Source organism: Stegostoma tigrinum, chromosome 1 (genome assembly GCF_030684315.1).
Source record: "Stegostoma tigrinum isolate sSteTig4 chromosome 1, sSteTig4.hap1, whole genome shotgun sequence".
Taxonomy (NCBI): domain Eukaryota; kingdom Metazoa; phylum Chordata; class Chondrichthyes; order Orectolobiformes; family Stegostomatidae; genus Stegostoma; species Stegostoma tigrinum.
Window position 1 is genome coordinate 127,803,893 of NC_081354.1, and position 20,953 is coordinate 127,824,845.

The 20,953-nt window shown below is 43.7% G+C and overlaps 1 protein-coding gene across 2 annotated transcripts in view; it reads right to left on the reverse strand.

Moving 5' to 3' along the window:
- The window catches only part of itga1 (integrin, alpha 1), a 188,767-nt gene that overhangs the window by 60,149 nt on the left and 107,665 nt on the right, over nt 1–20,953 (reverse strand). For both annotated transcript variants that reach the window (XM_048527733.2, XM_048527751.2), the window contains exons 11-14: nt 19,713–19,857; nt 13,742–13,884; nt 10,749–10,892; nt 8,227–8,319 (exon numbers count right to left, since the gene is read on the reverse strand). In XM_048527733.2, the coding sequence (XP_048383690.2) occupies nt 8,227–8,319; nt 10,749–10,892; nt 13,742–13,884; nt 19,713–19,857 (525 nt within the window). The remainder of the gene's footprint in view (nt 1–8,226; nt 8,320–10,748; nt 10,893–13,741; nt 13,885–19,712; nt 19,858–20,953) is intronic.

Sequence of the window (20,953 nt, forward strand, 5' to 3'; positions counted from 1 at the left end):
ATTTTAGCTATCTTGATACACAGGCCCAGTCTAGGAGGTGGGCTGGGTGGAGGGGGTGCGAGGTGAGGGATTGCCTGACATAAAATCTTGTTTACCCAGAAGGGATTTCCAGAGGATGTATTCTAGGCTGATATTTACATCCCAGCAGTGATGTTGAGAATAATCGGCTCTGTCTCAACATGAACACTTGTCTTGAAAGTAGAACTGTTTTACAAACAAATTTAATCCATTTCCAGGATAATAAAATGTGAGGCTGGATGAACACAGCAGGCCAAGCAGCATCTCAGGAGCACAAAAGCTGACGTTTCGGGCCTAGACCCTTCATCAGAGAGGGGGATGGGGGGAGGGAACTGGAATAAATAGGGAGAGAGGGGGAGGCGGACCGAAGATGGAGAGTAAAGAAGATAGGTGGAGAGAGTGTAGGTGGGGAAGTAGGGAGGGGATAGGTCAGTCCAGGGAAGACGGACAGGTCAAGGAGGTGGGATGAGGTTAGTAGGTAGCGGGCGGTGCGGCTTGGGGTGGGAGGAAGGGATGGGTGAGAGGAAGAACCGGTTAGGGAGGCAGAGACAGGCTGGACTGGTTTTGGGATGCAGTGGGTGGGGGGGAAGAGCTGGGCTGGTTGTGTGGTGCAGTGGGGGGAGGAGACGAACTGGGCTGATTTAGGGATGTAGTAGGGGAAGGGGAGATTTTGAAATTGGTGAAGTTCACATTGATACCATATGGCTGCAGGGTTCCCAGGCGGAATATGAGTTGCTGTTCCTGCAACCTTCGGGTGGCATCATTGTGGCACTGCAGGAGGCCCATGATGGACATGTCATCTAGAGAATGGGAGGGCGAGTGGAAATGGTTTGCGACTGGGAGGTGCAGTTGTTTGTTGCGAACTGAGCGGAGGTGTTCTGCAAAGCGGTCTCCAAGCCTCCGCTTGGTTTCCCCAATGTAGAGGAAGCCGCACCAGGTACAGTGGATGCAGTATACCACATTGGCAGATGTGCAGGTGAACCTCTGCTTAATGTGGAATGTCATCTTGGGGCCTGGGATAGGGGTGAGGGAGGAGGTGTGGGGACAAGTGTAGCATTTCCTGCGGTTGCAGGGGAAGGTGCCGGGTGTGTCGGGGTTGGAGGGCAGTGTGGAGCAAACAAGGGAGTCACGGAGAGAGTGGTCTCTCCGGAAAGCAGACAGGGGTGGGGATGGAAAAATGTCTTGGGTGGTGGGGTCGGATTGTAGATGGCGGAAGTGTCGGAGGATGATGCGTTGTATCCGGAGGTTGGTAGGGTGGTGTGTGAGAATGAGGGGGATCCTCTTAGGGCGGTTGCGGCGGGGGCGGGGTGTGAGGGATGTGTTGCGGGAAATACGGGAGACGCGGTCAAGGGCGTTCTCGATCACTGTGGGGGGAAAGTTGCGGTCCTTAAAGAACTTGAACATCTGGGATGTGCGGGAGTGGAATGTCTTATCGTGGGAGCAGATGCGGCGGAGGCGGAGGAATTGGGAATAGGGGATGGAATTTTTGCAGGAGGGTGGGTGGGAGGAGGTGTATTCTAGGTAGCTGTGGGAGTCGGTGGGCTTGAAATGGACATCAGTTACAAGCTGGTTGCCTGAGATGGAGACTGAGAGGTCCAGGAAGGTGAGGGATGTGCTGGAGATGGCCCAGGTGAACTGAAGGTTGGGGTGGAAGGTGTTGGTGAAGTGGATGAACTGTTCGAGCTCCTCTGGGGAGCAAGAGGCGGCGCCGATACAGTCATCAATGTACCGGAGGAAGAGGTGGGGTTTGGGGCCTGTGTAGGTGCGGAAGAGGGACTGTTCCACGTAACCTACAAAGAGGCAGGCATAGCTGGGGTCCATGCGGGTGCCCATGGCCACCCCCTTAGTCTGTAGGAAGTGGGAGGAGTCAAAAGAGAAGTTGTTGAGTGTGAGGACAAGTTCAGCTAGGCGGATGAGAGTGTCGGTGGAGGGGGACTGGTCGGGCCTACGGGACAGGAAGAAGACTCTTGAGCACACCTTGACTGAAAACAACATATGCTGGCAATCACAGCAGGTCAGACAGTATCCATGGAGAGACAGCAAGCTAATGTTTTAAGTCTAGATGATTCTTCATCAGAGCTGAAATGAAGTGTGCAGAGGACAGCATTTATGAGGAATGGTCACCGGACTCGAAATATTAACTCTGATTTTATTTTCCATATTGTCAGACCTGTGAGTTTTTCCAGCAACTTCTGTTTTTCTTCTTGAAAGGGCAGTAATTGGGATGGGGGGAGGGGAGGACATGATAACAAGTTAAAAGAAAAAGAAGCAATTGTTCACAATTTAAAAGTGTTGAACTCAATATTTAAGTTCAGAAGGCTGTAAAGTTCCTAGTCTAAAGGTGAGATGTTTTTCTTCCAGTTGGGGCGGCACCCATCCCACTGAACAATCCCATTACTCCTTACCTATATCCACCTATCACCATCCCAACTACCTTTTCCCAGCCCACCCTTCCTCTCTATTTATTTCCCAGCTGCCTTCCCACCCCCACTACCATTTCTGAAGAAGGGTCCTGACCCAAAACGTCAACTTTCCTGCTCCTCTGATGCTGCCTGGCCTGCTGTGTTCCTCCAGCTCCCACACTGTATTGTCTCTGAACTCAGGATCTGCAGTTCTTTCTGTCTCCTTTTTGTGTTCTTCTCTCAAAGGAGGACAGTCCCAAATTCTTCGATCTCTCCTCATAATTGATGCATCTCATTCTTGGAACCATCCTTGTAAAATATGGAATGCACCGAATGAGACAGCAGATTTCTTTCCCTAAAAGTCAGTAGTGAACCAGAAGTGTTTTCAGGACAATTGACAGTGATCACCAGATTTTTAACTGAATTCACATCTCATCATTTTCCATGGTAGGATTTAAGCCCATATCCCCACTATCCTGAAATTCAGGGTGAGTAGTCATTCCCGCAATAGCATCCACTGAACGTTTCCACTGTGATTCCATTTAAAGTTTGAAAATTGTCACAGTCCTTTGGTGAGAACTAGCAGAGCAAAGGGGGTGAGAGAAAGGCCAATGGGAACATGAGATGGGAAATAATAAAGAACAGTAAGAACGGGGCAGAGAGTGAAGCTCCTCGGGCATTCATTGCTGATTTGCGACTGCAGTATTTAAGTTTGTGACTCCACTTGGGTTCCTCATTCACCTTGGGACACCTTGGTAAAGCGACAAACCCTGAAGTAGGAAAATCAAAGCTGGTCTAAAGCTAAGCCTCAGCATTCAGCAACATGACTTGGGCCAGCTGCCATCATCTGTCAAGTCTGCACAGATTGCTCAACCTTTTTAAACATGATGAATATCACATTGTTTGGCTGAAGTTCCCTTCTGGGAGGCAAGATGGAACAGCAAGAAAGAAGGGAGGGTTTCATTCATAACTGCTTTCAAATCCGGACAGCATTCCTTCTGCGTTCACAGGAATTATTTTTGAATTTAAAGAACATTTCCGCAATTCTTTTGAAAATATGTTTCCACAGGATGTGGGTGTCTCTGCAATGGCCAGCATTAATGGCAATCTACTGTTACCATTAAGCTGGGGATCAATCCTGGTTCGATGAAAAAGTGCAGAAGGTCTTGCCAGGGGGAGCATTAAGTCAACCTGGTGAAGCTACAACGCAGGATTACTTCTGTGCCAGCAGCATAAATAGCAAGTGATGGACAGAGCCAAGAAATTCCACAAATAATGGATCAGATATGAACTCTGCAGTGCTGCCACATCTAGCTGTTAATGGTGATGAATAATTAGACAACTTACTGGATGGAAGGCTCTGCAAATATCCCCATCCACAAAAATATGGGGGAGGTCTGTGTATCAGTGCAAAAGGTATGACTAAAGTATTCCTAGTGATCTTCAGCCAGAATTGCTAAGTGGATGATCCGTCTCAGCCTCCTCCCGTGGTCCCCAGTATCACAGATGCCAGTTGTCGGCCAATTCAACTTGCTCCACATGATATCAAGGAACAGTTGGAGTTGATGGGTGGTCTAAAGGCTATGAGGCCTGACAACATTCCAGCAATAGCACTGAAGACTTTTGCTCCAGAACTTGCCACTCCCCTAGCCAAGCTGTTACAGTACAGTTGCAAAACTGGCATCCATCGAACATTGTGAAAAATTGCCTAGAAATGTCCTGCACACAAAAAGCAGGACAAATCCGACCTGGCCAATTGCTGTCTTATCAGTCTCCTCTCGATCATTAGTAAATTGATGCAAAGTGTCACTATCAACAGCACCTACTCAGCAATAACCTACTCGCAGGTTGCACGAGGGCCACTCATCTCATGACCTCATTCCAGCTTGTTTAGCTCAAGCGTGGAGAGAAAGGGCTGAACTCCAGTAGTGAAGCAAGAGTGACTGCCTTTGACATGGAGGCAGCATTTGCTCGACTCTTTCATCAACAATCCCAGGACAACCTAAAATCAACGGGAATTAGGAGGAGATCAGGGATGATGGGAACTGCAGATGCTGGAGAATCTGAGATAACAAAGTGTGGAGCTAGATGAACACAGCAGGCCAGGCAACATCTTAGGAGCACAAAAGCTGACGTTTCGGGCCCAGACCCTTCATCAGAAAAGGACGATGGGGAGAGGATTCTGAAATAAATAGGGAGAGAGGGGGAGGTGGATTGAAGATGGATAGAGGAGAAGATAGGTGGAAGGGAGAGTATAGGTGGGGAAGTAGGGAGGGATAGGTCAGTACAGGGAGGACGGACAGGTCAAGGGGGCAGGATAAGGTCAGTAGGTAGGAAATGGAGATGCAGCTTGAGGTGGGAAGAGGCGATGGGTGAGAGAAAGATCAGGTTAGGGGGTGGGGATGAGGTGGGCTGGTTTTGGGATGCAGTTGGGGGGAGGGGAGATTTTGAAGCTTGTGAAATCCTCATTGATATCATTGGGCTGCAGGGTTCCCAAGTGGAATATGAGTTGCTATTCCTGCAACCTACGGGTGACATCATTATGGTACTGCAGAAGGCCCAGGTTGGACATGTCGTCTAAGGAATGGGAGGGGGAGTTGAAATGGTTCGCGACTGGGAGGTGCAGTTGTTTATTGCGAACTGAGCATAGGTGTTCTGTCAAGCGGTCCCCAAGTCTCTGTTTGGTTTCCCCATTGTAGAGGAAGCCACAATGGGTACAGCGGATTCAGTATACCACATTGGCAGACGTAGAGGTGAACATCTGCTTGATGTGGAAAGTCATCTCGGGGCCTGGGATGGGAGTGAGGGAGGAGGTGTGGGGGCAGGTGTAGCACTTCTTGCAGTTGCAGGGGAAAGTGCTGGGTGTGGTGGGGTTGGAGGGGAGTGTGGAGTGGACAAGGGAGTCCCAGAGGCAGTGGTCTCTCCGGAAGGCAAACAAGGGTGGGGTTGGACAAATGTCTTTGGTGGTGGGGTCGGATTGTAGATGCCGGAAGTGTTGGAGGATGATGCGTTGTATCCGGAGATTGGTGGGGTGGTACGTAAGGACGAGGGGGATTTCTCTGCAGGTTTGAGTAGTACTTTGGACAAAGGAAGATGGTTTAACCTGTTGGAAATCAGTCATCTGAGTTCCAGGATATCTCTGTAGGATATCCTCACGAACGGCATTGTGGTTGGACCTGCACCAAATGGACTGCAGCAGTTCAAAAATGCAGTCCACCATTACCTTCTCAAGGCATCTAGGGATCGGCAACAAACAGTGGTCCAATCAATGATGCCCACGTTTCATGAATGAACAATAAAAATAATTGTGCTTCATACTAAATTGTCCTTGACAAGATGATGGTAAATTACAGATAAAGCCACGGCATCAATGGGGAGGGAATTTGAGAACTTTGAATCAGTAACAGTAAATCAATAGTAATATAGTTCCATGTGAGGATGATGCATGACTTGAAAAGGAACTTGCAGATGTTGATGTTCCTGTGTGTCTGCTGTCCTAGATGTTATGCGTTTAGAAGGTCTCAACTGAGGAATCTTGGTGAGTTGCAGTATCTTGTAGAAGGGACACACTGCTGGTTCTGTGCCTCGGAGGATATTTACACTCCATGAAAGGGTGTGTTGATCAAGTAGGCTGCACTGCCGTGGCTAATATTGAATGTCTTGAGTTGTTGGAGCTACACTTCAAGTCATAGCGTGAAAGAGTCATACAGCATGGAAACAGAACTTATGGTTTACCTCTTCCACGCTGACCTGATTTCTCAAATTAAAGTAGTCCCATTTGCCTGCGTTTGGTCCATATCCCTTTAAACTTTCCCTATTCATATTCCTGTCCAAATGTTTTTTTAAATGTTGTAACTTTAACTGCATCGACCACTTCCTCTGGCAGTTCACTCCATATACAAATCACCCTCTGTATGAAAATGTTTCCCCTCCTCTCACCGTAAAATTGCACCCTCTATTTTTGAACTCTCCTACACTAGGGAAAAGACCTTTGCTACTCACCTTATCTCTACCACTTATGATTTTATAAATCTTTATAAGGTCACCTCTTGACCTCCTATGCTCCAGTGAAACAAGTTCCAGCCTATTCAGTCTCTCCTCATAATTCAAACCCTCCAGTCCTGGCAACATCCTTGTAAATCTTCTCTGCACCCTTTTAAATTTAATATACTTCCTATAGGAGGCTGACCAGACCTGTACACAGCACTCCAAAAGTGGCCTCACCAACATGCTGTACAACTTCAATATGATGTCCAAACTCCAATTCTCAATGGTCTGAACAATGAAGGGAAGCTTGCTAAATGCTTTCTGAACAACCCTGACTATCTGTGACACAACCTCCAAGGAAATATGTACCTGAACCGTGAGATCTCTCTGTTTGACAACACTACCCAGGGCCCTACATTAATTGTATATGTCATGTCCTTGTTCATCTTACCAAAATGCAACACCTTGTATTTATCTAAATTACACTCCATCTACCACTCCTGGGCCCATTGGCTAAGATAACCTTTTTCATTGTCCACTATATCACCAATAATAACCATGTTCCAGTATTGACATCCAAATTGTTTATACAAATGACAAGCAACAGTGGACCTAGCACCAATCCATGTGAGACACCACTGGTCAAAGGCCTTCAATTCGAAAAATACATCTCCACCACCACCCTACCATCAAGCCAACTGCGTATCGAATTGGCTAGCTCTCTCTGAATCCTCAATGATCTAACTTTACTAACCAGTCTGCCATGTGAAAACTTGCCAAAGGCCTTGCTAAGGTCAATGTAGACAACGTCTACCACTCTGCCCTCATCTATCTTTCAGTGGGATGTATTCCATCACATTCCTGTCATGTACCTTGCAGCTGGTGGCTAGGTTCTGAGGAGTCAGCAGCTGAATTACACTCCTCAGAATTTCCAGCCTCTGACATGCTTCTTTTTGTATTTATTCATAGGCTGAAGATATTGCCCAGAGGGCAGCTAAGAGTCAACTGCATTACTGCAGGTCTGGAGTCACATATAGGCCAGACCAGATAAGGATGGCACTTTCCTCCCCCAAAAGGACATTAGCAAACCAGGTGGATTTTTCCAACAATCAGCAATGGATTCATGAACGTCATTTGATCTTTGACTCCAGATTTTTTTTATTGAATTCATTGTCCACCATCTGCCATGGCAAGATTCGAACCAGTGACCCCGAACAATATCTGGGTCTCCAGATTAACAATCCAGTGGTAATATCAATAGGCTCTTGTAGCCACACCATTTATATAGCTGGTCCACTTCAGTTTCTTATCAACAGTAACCACCAGGATTGTAATAGTAGGGGCTACAGTGATGGTAAGCCCAAGAATATATGGTTAGTCTCTTGTTAGAGTTGATCATTGACTTGTACCGTATGACCTGAATGTTACTTGTCACTTATCAACCTGAATTGCTGTTGCTTCTTTGGCCACAGTGACTATGAAATAACCCTGAGCAAGTCCTGTGCTGCTCATTTCATGTCAATCTTGGCAAGGGTTCCCAAAACAAGCATGAGCCAAAAAAACACAAAAGAACTGTGGATGCTGCAAATCAGAAACAAAAACAGAAATTGCTGGAAACGTTCAGCAAATCTGGCAGCGTCTGTGGAGAGAAATGAAGTATTTGCCCCGTATTTACATTTGTAAGCGGCCTAATGCCTATTTTAAGGCATTCACCAGGAACAGCAGAAAAATAGCTAGACTCGTTGCGAGGTCTGATGTTTAACCAGTGTCCTTTGGGTGCAGAAGATTTTCAACAGAATATATTTTATTTTTTACGTACCTCATTGAATTTCCCAGCATGGAGACCTGAGGCAGAATGACAACTACACTTCTGCTTCAATGGCTCAAGGATCATTTCGTATCGAAACTCATTCTAAAATAAAGAAAGAAATGAAGATTCAGATGTTCAATGCTGCTTGAATTTGCAAAAGTGTATCTGAGCAAGTAACAAATTCTTGCAGTTTACCGAGTACAAAGCATTGTACAGAGAAGCTAGGAGTCAGGTGCGTGGGGCTATGCTTTATGATGTTATAATGCCTGTGCTATGACTAAAAATTAATTTGTAAGGTTATTGCCTCATATCTCTGTACCACAAGGGAAAGAAGTGTGCAAATACTTCTGTTTTTGAAAGTCATATCGTACACAATAGAACATAGAACAATACAGGGCAGAACAGGTCCTTCGGCCCTCGATGTTGTGCCGACCTGTGAACTAATCTAAGCCCCTCCCCCTACACAATGGGCTGAAGGTGGGAGGATTGGCATTAGGCTATCACAATCCCTGCAGGCTTCAATGCCCTGCATTGGCATATTACCAGTAGCAGTAACCTCAGTGGCAAAGCCATTGAAACACCAGCTATTTAAGCCAGTCTTGAGATAACACAGTGTGCAGCTGGAGGAACACAGCAGTCCAGGCAGCATCGGGGGAGCAGGAAAGTTGACGTTTCAGGTTGGGATGCTTTTTCAGAAATGGGGAGGGGGAAGGGAGCTGGGGAATAAATAGAGAGAGGAGGGGTGGGGCTGGGGAAGCAGGTGGGATGGTGATAGGTGAGTGCAGGAGGCAGTGGTGGGGATTGGTCAGTGAGGTGGGAGGGGCAGGTAGGTTGTGTCAGGTCAAGGAGGTGGGGATGAGAGGGAAGTTTGATCATGGGATGAGGCCGTGGGTGGACAGATTTTGAAACTGATAAAGCCCATATATAGGCCATTGGGTCGTAGGTTCCTGAGGTGGAATATGAGGTGTTGCTCCTCCAGTTTCCGGGTGTGGCACAATGATCCCCAGAGTATTAGCAGAGCTTCAGTATTGACAATTTAGTGAATACACCACCAGACTCTTGCCTCATCTGTTTGATCCTGTTACATGTCTTTGAGGGCGCCCCACCATTGAGGCACACACATCCTGGTGCAGGAGCTGGCACTGGTGGTGCTGAATTGCCTACTAACTAATTGAGCCAGGAACTCTTACAGGCAGGGCACATTTCTCAATTGAAAGGGTAGTCCAGTGGCATCTTAGAAATTGTTCACTATTAGTGACATGCTGTCACTCCACAAGTGGGATTGGCTCCCACTTTTGTTCCTGGCAGTGGAACTTCACCCCCCACGGAGGAAGCAAAATTCAGCTCTTTGTGCTAGAATTGTGCATTGTTTTTTAAAAATTCCAGACATAAATCAAGTCTTGTGTTCAAAATCAGTTCAATGCCAACTCTGTTTCAACAGTGTATTACTGTTTCACAATATGTAAATATTAAGGAGATAGAAGATGTAGGGAACATTATTCCTAGTTCCCTTGGGCAGAACGTGTACTTATGCCACAGGGCTTTCTCTCACTATCTGCTGCACAGTGAGTCTTTTCTTTTCTATGCATTACATAAATCCTGCATTTCTTTTTGCATGATAAAGATTAAATGAAGTAGCACCTTTCCAAACAAGACATTACTTGTATTTTGCTATGTTTGTGATTTTGCCCAAAAAATGAAGGTTTTGTTTAAAGTTGAATGTGATGACACAAACTGAGAAGTTTCATTTATTTAATGAATATTGCAAATAATAATATATTTATATACCACCTTTAATGTAATGAAAACTTCCATGGCACACCACACTCTTCCTGAGTAGATAGTAGATCAAATTCTTTGTTTTTAAAGTGTTTCTTGAAGGAGAAAAGTAAGATTGTGAGACTGAGAATTGTGGAGAGGGCATTCCAGAAGGGAAGTGAAGGCCACTGATGGTTAACACACTTTAAAATCAGAGGTAAAAGTCCAAAATTCAATGAGCATATATCTTTGAAAGATTATGGGGTTGGAGGAGATTATAAAGAAGGGATAGGTGAGGCCATGGAAAGATGTGAAAACAATGAAGAGAAGTTTAAAATCGATATATTCTGAAGAAGTGTCTAGCCTGAAATGTCAGCCTTCCTGCTCCTCTGATGCTGCTTGGTCTGCTATGTTCATCCAGCTCTACACCTTGTTATCTCAGATTTAAAATCAATGTGTTGCTTAACCAGGAGCCAATGTAAGTTAATGTGTACAGGATTGATAGGAAAATATTACAGTAAGATATTTTGACGGTGTTAGACTTGCTGCTTTACTTTTACAATTCCTGAAGCAATTACTCCAAGAGTGACATTATGATCCTTGGCCAGTGCTCAGAATAATATGGTTAAATGATTCATTGGACAGGAATATTATTGAATAGTTTTGCTATATTAAACTAAAATGACTGGATATTTAGCATTGGGTGTGATTTTATGACATATAAGTAATTCTGTGTTTACTTTATAACTGAGGAGAATATTTAAATTTATCACCTCTTTCAGATTGTAAACATAAACTCTTCCTTGCTCTTCTTTCTCAGTTCCCATGTACATAGGAGCTCCAACAAGAAGAATATCAGTTAACGAATCTTTATCGATGTCAATAGCACACACAGTGCTGCCAAAATATGAACCAATCTGAAAAACAGGAATAACATTCATGTCAAACAAACAGAACAAGTTGTTGCCTTTGTCATCATCCAGAATAACAGCTCATATATCATTTATTCTTTTGCTATACTGCAGTGACTTTGGGGCCTCGAGATTGCAAAAGTATAGTTCATTCACCGTACTATATATTGAAACCAGAAGTGGAAGCTAAACAACTGCAATAATAAGATAATATGTGATCACATATCATCTTGAAAATCAAAAAAGAAAACACCAACTAGCTTCGTAAAGTTAACAAAGTGTGGAGCTGGATGAACACAGCAGGCCAAGCAGCATCTTAGGAGCTAAGATGCTGCTTGGCCTGCTGTGTTCATCCAGCTCCACGCTTTTTTATCTTGGATTCTCCAGCATCTGCAGTTCCCATTATCTCTGATACAGCTTCGTAAGGGTGTCAGAAAAACAGGATGCTTATTAAAGAGTAAGGAATAAGACCAATGAATTGTTCAAAGATGTTTGTTTTAATGTTTTAAAGGTGTTTTCCCTGACAGAAGCAGAGGGAGTTGGGAAGGCAGAAGGTTTTAGGTAAAGAATTCCAGAGTGTCGAATTAAATAGTTAAAGACAGAATCCCGATAGCAGGGATACAGAGAAGGAAAATTGCAGAAAACATAGAGTTTAAAAGGGTATGGCCAGAGGAGGTAACAGCGATAAATGATGGTGTGGAAGGATTTAAAAACAAGAATGAGAATTACAAAAATGAGGTGCTGAAGGTTGAAATTCATTATCAAATTGGATCAGGATGTGATGGATTATGAGTTTTAAGATTGAAAAGAATTGCTTAGGAGAAAAGCTCGAATTCACATGGGTGGTGAATGAAAGGTTGGCCAGGGGAGGAGAGCAATTGTTAAGTCTTGAGGAAATAAAGATGCATTTGAAGGCACCATTAGCAGATCGATGAAGGTGGAGGCAGTGATGTTAAGGAGGCAGAGATGAATGGCCCTTGTGACTGAGAGATTATGGGGTTGGGAATTCAGTACAGGTATAAAAATGATAAGTTATTAAACATTTGCCTTAGCCTGGGATTATAACTCATGATGTAGCTCATGACCATAACTTATTATTGCGAATTTCAAGAACAAAATGTGCTGGGAAATCTGAGTAGGTCAAGCAGCAGCTAAGAAGAGAAACAGTTAATTCTTCAGGTCAAGACCTCTCATTAGAATCAAAGAAAGACGCAAATGTCACAATTTTTAAGCCAGTTGATGGAGGGAGACAACAGGAGAATAATTCAGAAGGTCTGTCCGAGGGTAGAGACAAGGGTAAAATTAAACGACAAAATGTTCACGATGGACCAGCTGAAGAGAACAAGAAAGGAACAAAGATTAAATCAAAATAAGGCATGGATTGCAGCATGAAAAAAACACTTGAATGCAACATAAATGGACAAAGAAAGAAACAAGGTGAGGATCAACTCAGCTAAATAAGACACATAAAACAAGATTGAGGCAGACATTCTGATGTAAAGTTGTTGAACTCAATATTGAGTCCAGAAGGATATAAAGTGCCAAATCAGCAGTTAAGGTGTTGCTTTGTTGAAATACAGTGACATGCCAAGAATCTAAACTTCAGTGTGGAAGAGAGATAGAGAATTAAATGACAAGCAACTGGAAGCTGGAGTCATATTTGCAGATTCTTCAGTCTGATCAAAGGTCATTGACTGAAGCATCAGTTTCCTTCCAAAGATTGCCTCCCTGATTTGCTGAGCTTTTTCCAGAGTATTTTGTTCGTGCTTCAGGTTTCCAGTATTCGTAGCATTTTGCTTTTGTAGAAAGAGCCGCACATTTTTAACAAAGGTTTGCAACTTGTAGCATCACTGTGACATGGATGAAACTCTCAGTTAGTTGATAATATGATAGGCCCAGCTGTGGTCAACAGGCCTGTCCTACCCCCACTTTAAGATAGCATGACTTCAGAAAACATAATACCTGACAATTTCATGATTTATTGATACTCTACACATGTAAGCGACAGGTTCCATGACAGAAAACACCAAAATATAGGAGTAAATTTTGGCTTGTTTTATTGTGACATATGCATAACACTAGTATTAGCCGAAGCCAATATGAGAATATCATCAGAGACAAGTTTTCCTTCAAACTACATAACAATGCTGATAAGTACATAACTCAATGTTCCTTCATAACCTGCAACTCCCAAAGTCATATCAATTTGGCAGCATTGTGAGCACAAAGACCACTGTGGTTAAAGAAGAAGGTCATTATAAAGTTCTCAAAATAACTAGGAATATGGAATGAACATGCATATGTTTGTTTGAATTTCAACATTTTTTAATAAGTTAAAGTGAAGAATCTTAGCGATTTGATGAAGGCAATGTAATAAATCTGAAATTCAGCTAAAAAACTGTACTTAGAGTTTCCAGGCCACAGAACCAGTGCTGTAATCCATTTTTAATCGGAAACATCTGTATATGGTTCTAAGTGCTCCATTCCCTGTACCTCAAAATGACATTCAGCTTTTACTGATTATCATGTCAATAATGTACAAACGGCTTTGAATTCCTAAGTGATCTCTCAGCATAAAGCAATGTGACATTTTACTTTTAGGTCATAAACAACATTAGATTGTTACATGACAACCTCCTGTTCTGAACTGAGTTGGGAAACACATTTTGAAGCTAGATAAATAACAGAAACCATGGAATCCCATACATTCTTTTTTATTCTACATCATAATATCTGATTTAAGCATAATCAGGAGACAATTCAAGTCAAATATTTAACATGATACATAAATTCTATCATAGCTTTCAAAGTCATAGCACTGAGCATAATGGTAACACAATTATTTAGTGAAATACCTGTTCTCCTTTAAGAGTCTGTACAATGCTTGTTTTCTTTCCCTTTGAAGTATAAATAATAACTTGTCCGGTATGATTATATCGAGGTTGCCCAGCAACATACCACACATCCCCAGGAACTGAGACAGAGCTCAGGGAGTAACCTAAGTGTTGGAAATAGACTGCAATGAAACTTCAAGCAGAGATTCAGTATTTTGTAGAGATTATGAGAAGTGCATCTGTGTAGTGTGCAAACTGTACCTGGTTTAATTAATTTATAGCATTAGCCCAAGTAACTATTACTCATTCTGTAAGATGATAAAACAGAAGGTAAAAAGAAACTGAGACATCTTTTTCCACAAATTAGGAGACACAGTGACATAGTGGTCTTCTTGCTGGACTAATAATGCAGACGCCCCAGTAATATTCTAGGGAGTGGGGTTTGAATGCAAGAGGTAGAATTCAAATTAAAAATAAACAACCTGGAATTAAACTTCTAATAATGACCATGAATCCATGGTCAATTGTCATAAAAGTCCATCTGGTTCACTAATGTCATTTAGAGAACTGCCATCCTTACCTGGTCTGGCCTTCATGTGTCTCCAGCCCCACAATGTGGTTAACTCTTACTTGCCCTCTGAAATGGCCTAGCAGGCCACTTAATTATATAAAGCCACTAAAAAGCCTGGAAAAAGGGAATGGAAGTGGATGGACCACCTGCATCGACTTTGTTACTGGAAATGACAACAACAAACTTGGCTCCACTGATCCTGCTAAAATCCTCTTCACTGATATCTGACATTTGATGTCAGAATTAGGAAAGCTGTGTTGCAGGGTACTCAAGGAACAACCTGACATAGAAATGTAGAAAACAAGAGCAGGAATAGGCCATTCAATATGATCATGACTGAGCATCTAACACAATTTCCTATTCTCGCTTTCTCCTGATAGCCTTCGATAACTTTAGTGCCAAGAACTATATCTAACTCCATTTGAAAATTTAGTCATACTTACAGAACCACACCTTACATACAAAGTTGGAGGTAACAACATCACCATCCTTGGGTGTGTATTATCTCATTAGCGGGAAAGACCAGTAGATTTAGCATAGTGATATACAGTCATACGCAAGGTTTGACCAGGGTTCGGGTATTATTATATGCTGCAGGTTTGGTCAGGTGCAATCAGGAGAGGTTTTAATTGCAGCACTACCTGTTTATGACAAATTGGTGAAAACTAATACAATAAATCCTTTAATCTGGGTTTATCTTCCTGGGCTAAAACAAGATTTAGGAAATCTGAAGTGCCAAGGAACTTGGGAGTCCTATTTCAAGATTCCGTTAAGATTAACGTGCAGCTTCAGTTGACAGTTAAAAAGGCAAATGCAAAGTTCGCATTCATTTCAAGAGAGCTAGAATACAACAGCAGGGATGTACTGCTCAGGCTGTCTCAGGCCCTGGTCAGATGGCATTTGGAATGTTATGAGCAGTTTGGATGGGAAAGCTCCTTCCATCTGTTTCAGTAGGTGACAGAAGAGTTTTATGTACGAAAAATCCAAGTTGTGGAATTCAAAATTGCTGATGGGGTACTTGCCCATCATCTGGAGAACTGGTGAGAGCCTGCATTTCCTGACTGGGGGTGGGCCTACCAGAACTAAGTGCCTTTTAAAGTTGTCAGCTGAAGGAATATGCTGCTAATGATACTCCACCAACATGAGGAAGAGGTTTGTCAAGGAAGCTACGTCAACCCAGTCACAGATTAGTGAGGGAAAAATGCACTGAATATAGCATTGGAATCATTGGCTAGCACTGTGTGTGAAACTGGGTGAGAGAATGGAACTCAGCAGGCCTCACTTCTCAATGTCAGGTTCCTCCATCAGACACTAAATGCCTTTGAATAAGAGACTCCACCTACTTCTTCAACGGAAATCCAGAATCCTGCAACCAGGGCTTCCCACATAGTCACACCCCATCTACCGCTGGTTAAACACCAATAATAGCAGAATGAGGTTCTTAATGGATTTCAAATGTCCACTCAAGCACCTCAACTGTAATCCAGGCAGTAGTCCACTTTTTTATTTCTATTCATTTTGTTTGTTGTGGGCATCGCTGGCTGAGCCAACATTTCTTGCCCATTCCTAGTTGCCCTTGAGAAGGTGACGATGAGCTGCCTTCTTGAACCACTGCAGTCCACCTGCTGTGGGCTGACCCACAGTGCTAATGTGGGGGGGGGGGGGGGGTGCGGAAATTCCAGGATTTTGACCAGCAATAGTGAAGGAGCAGTGATATATTTCCAAGTCAAGATGGTGAGTGACTCAGAGGGGAACTTGGAGGTGGTGGTGTTCCCATATGTCTGCTGCCCTTGTCCTTCTGGATGGAAGTGGTCGTGGGTTTGGAGGTGCTGTCTGAGGATCTTTAGTGAATTTCTGCAGTGCATCTTGTAGATAGTACACACTGCTACTGTGCGTCGGTGATGGAGGGAGTGAATGTTTGTGGATGTAGTGCCAATCAAGTGGGCTGCTGTGTCCTGGATGATGTCAAGCTTCTTGAGTGCTTTGTGGCTGCACTCATCCAGGTAATGGGGAGTATTCCATCACACTCCTAACTTGTACCTTGTAGATGGTGGGCAGGCTTTGAGGAGTCAGGGAGTGAGTTACTTGCCACAGTATCCCTAACTTCTGGCCTGCTCTTGTATTCACTGTTTTTATGTGGTGAGTCCATTTGAGCTTCTGGTTAATGACAATGCCCAGAATGAAGATAGTGGGGTTTCAGGGATGGTAACACCATTGAATGTCAAGGGGCAGTTGTTTGATTGTCTCTTTTTGGCGATGCTCGTAGCCTGGCATTTGTGTGGCACGAATGTCACTTATCAATTGTCAGCCCAAGCTGGATATTGTCCGGATCTTCTGGCATCTGAATACTGACTGCTTCAGTATCTGACGAGTCATGAACAGTGCTGAACATTGTGTAATCATCGGCAAGCATTCCCAATTCTGACCTTACGACAGACGGAAGATCTTGATGAAACAGCTAAGATCGTTGGGCCTAGGGCACTACCCTAAGGAACTCCTGCAGGGATGTCCTGGCGCTGAGATGATTGACCTCCCACAACCACAACCATTTCCGATGTGTCAGGTATGACTCCAACCACCAGAGCATTTGCCCCCGGTACCCACTGATCCCAGTTTTGCTTGGGCTCCTTAATGCCACACTCGGTCGAATGCAGCCTTGATATCAAGGGCTGTCACTCTCACCTCACCTCTGGAGTTCAGCTCATTTGTCCATGTTTGAACCAAGGCTATAATGAAATCAGTGGTTAATGGCGCTGGTGGAACCCCAACTGGGCGTCACTGAGCAGGTTATTTCTGGGCAGGTGCTGTTTGACAGCACTGTTGATGACATCTTCTATCACTTTACTGATGATCAAGAGGAGACCGATGGTGCGGTAATTGGCCAGTTTGGATTTGTTCTGCTGTTTGTGTACAGAACATACTTGGGCAATTTTCCACATTGTTGAGTAGATGCCAGAGTTATAACTGGACTGGGACAGCTTGGCTAGGGGAGTGGCAAGTTCTGGAGCACAAGTTTTCAGTGCTATTGCCAGAATGTTGTCAGGGCTGGTAGCCTTTGCAGTGGCAGTGTCTCCAACTGTTTCTTGATATCACATGGAGTGAATTGACTTGACTGAAGACTGGTATCTGTAATACTGGGGACCACAGGAGGAGCCCAAAATGGATCATCTAATCAGCACATCTGGCTGAAGATTACTGCAATTGTTTCTGCCTTATCATTTGCACAGATGTGCTGGGGTCTTCCATCATTGAGGATGGGGATATTTGTGGAGCCTCCTCCTTCAGTGAATTGTTTAATTGTCCACCACCAATCACGACTGGGTGTGGCAGGACTACGGAGCTTAGATCTGATTAGTTGGTTGTAGGATCTCTTAGCTCTGTCTATCATTTGCTGCTTTCACTGTTTGGTGTGCAAGTAGTCCTGTTTGGTGGCTTCACCAGGTTGATAACTCATCTTTCGGTATGTCTCGTGCTGCTCCTGGCATGTCCTCCTCCACTTCTCATTGAACAAGGGTTGATCCCCTGGCTTGATGGGAATGGTTGAGTGGGGGATATGCTGAACCAGGAGGTTACAGATTGTGTTGGAGTACAATTCTGCTGCTATTGATGGCCCACAGTGCCTCATGGATGCCTAGTCTTTATTTGATAGATCTGTGCCAACACTGTCCCATTTAGCACGGTGATAGTGCCACATAACACAATGGAGGTTGTTCTCAATGTGAAAGCAGGACTTCATCTGCACAAGGACTGTGCAATGGTCACGCTTAGTGATACTGTCATGGACAGATGCAACTGCAACTGGCAGATCGGTAAGGATGAGGTCAAGTATGTTTATCCCTCTCGTTAGTTCCCTCACCACCTGCCGAAGACCCAGTCTAGAAGCTATGTCCTTTAGGACCCGACCAGCTCGATCAGTAATACTGCTGCCAAGGCATTTTTGGTGGTGGATATTGAAATCCCCCACCCAGAGTACATTTTGTGCCCTTGTCATCCTCAGTGCTTCCTCTAAGTGTTGTTCAACATGGAGGAGTACTGCTTCATCAGCTGAGGTAGGATGGTATGTGGTCATTATCAGGAGGTTTCTTGCCCATGTTAAACCTGAAGCCATGAGACTTCACATGATCTAGAGTCAATGGTGAGGACTCCTACAGCAACACATTCCCGACTGTATACCACTGTGCCCCACCTCTGCTGGTTCTGTCCTACCAGTGGGACAGGACATATCTAGCGATGGTGATGGTGCTGTCTGGGACATTGTCTGTAAGGTATGGCTCTGTATGTATGACTACATCAGGCTGTTGCTTAACTAGTCTGTGAGACAGCTCTCCCATTTTGGCACTTCCCCCCAGATGTCAGTGAGGAGGACTTTGTAGTGTTGACAAGGTTGTTTCTGCCACTGTCTTTTCCAATGCCTGAGTCAATGCCAGGTGATCCATCCAGTTTCTTTTCTTTGATTTGTATAACCGGTGGCTTAGCTAGGCCATTTCAGAGGGCAGTTGAGAGTCAACCACTGCAGCTGGCAGATTGGTAAGGATGAGGTCAAGTGTGTTTTTCCCTCTAGTTGGTTCCCCCACCGCCTACGGAAGACCCAGTCTAGCAGCTATGCCCTTTAGGACCCGACCAGCTCGATCAGTAGTGGTGTGGGTCTGGAGTCACATGTAGGCTAGATCAGGTGAAGGTGGCAGATTTCCTTCCCTGAAGGACATTAGTGAACCAGACGGGTTTTTCCGACAATTGGCAATGATTTCATGGTGATTCTTAATTCCTGGCTATTTTTTGAATTCCAATTCTACCACCTGTCATGGTAGGAATCAAATCCAGGTCCCCATAACATTGGCTGGGTTTCCAGATTAATAGTCTATTGATAGTAACACTAGGCCACCGCCTACCCCAGTTTTTAATTGGCATCTAATTGGATAGCAGGGCGATGTGGCAGAGTTCTAACTGCACACCCTTTCTGCTAAATGTGCATCTTCTTCACCTCCTGAATTGTGTTTGGAGGATCAGGCATTAAAATCTACCCAGTAAATGTAGAAAGTTGATAGGGATTTTCACACCTACACGTATCCTATGGATACTTGCCCCCAAATTCGTCCACCAGGACTATATGGAGTTGAATTCAAACCCTGCAGCTTTCGATTTCGGAGGTAGGAAAACCACTAATAAACCAATTCACCTGAAACCAAATAATGTTTTTAATTGATGATATACAACGATTCTTAAAAATGAGCTGACTTCAGAATTTCACATTCTTCCAAACCAATAGACCTAATTGAAAACACTTGAAGTCTGCACTGAGGCTACATTACCACCACTATACATAGCTTCAGATGATATAAACAGGGTATAAAAGTGTATGTTGCCATAGCGAACTGTAACATATAAACACCACCTGAGGTGATACCTCAATGGTTTTCTTACCTAAATATCCAGCAAGAGGTTCATTAACTTCTTTTGATTTGTCCAAAAATGCCTCATTGTGTGGGATAACCGCATCATTGTTCTTTAGTAAAAGCACTGTTCCATTCCAATCGTAAGCTCCAACTGCTCCTAACATGATGCTATCCTATGATTAGAATGAAGAAAACACACATGCAAATTGCGATACAATTTACTGTTGGAAAACATTATTGAATAATCAAAACTTGAGTTGTTATGCTCTCTAAACAGTGGTAAATAATAATTGAACAGGGAGTTTCCAAATATATGTTTCAGCACTGTTATACTGAATTCCTTTTGTTCTTAGACAGTTCCTTGGGACTGAGGATGATTTACTTTGACTCCTGTTCCATGAATTCAGTGAGATGGCTGATACATCCAATGCATTCTCTCTGATGCCTCAGCTTTGCTTCTGATTCTGCCTGATGAAGTCTTGCAAAGTGCTTCATACTTTCTTGAATGAGCTTTATCCATTTTGGTCAGTTACAAGCCAGGAAATCCCATGGATTAGATGTTTAATATCTTCATGATGCTGTAGAAATATTTATCAATCATTTCTGCTGTCCTCCTGGTGGTTTCTTGTTATGAATAAGCTCCAAATAGAGCAGTTGTTTCAGGAGTCTGTTGCCAGGCACAGAGGAAAAATATTTTGTAAGTGAATAGCACCTCAAAGCGAGACAGGCCAAAGGATGCTGCTGTTGGATCTCTTTACTTGCCACCAACTTTGGAAGATTTTCTGAAGATACCATTGCTGGTGGTGGTTCTACAGTGTTTTGTAGGAGCAGAGGTTATTAGTCTCAGGTTTGAGATCCTGGTCCTCAAATATTATTTCCTTCAGTTGGCTGATATTAACTGGTACATTGAAGATGATGATGAAATTCAATATCAATGTCTGCCTTCACCTTGAGGAATCTCACAAGACATGGGACAAGGTGCTCATTTTCAAGGTCTCACTATTTTTCTTAATGAACTTGGACGACCAGGTGTTGTTTTGTGGGTGCTAGTCAGAAGAGGACCTTTGTTCCTCAAGTTTTTTAGTGAAAGGCCCATTTTCTTAGGAGTCAATAATGACTCAGAATTTAGTTTCTGAGTGAGTGCAGACCCAAGTCACCTGGAAACTGGAGCTCGATGATTGAGGTTGGATATGAATAGTTTACTGGAACTGATGCACAGTACTGGCATGAATGTACCTTGTAGTTGTCTCACTTTGCTCTTGCCTACTA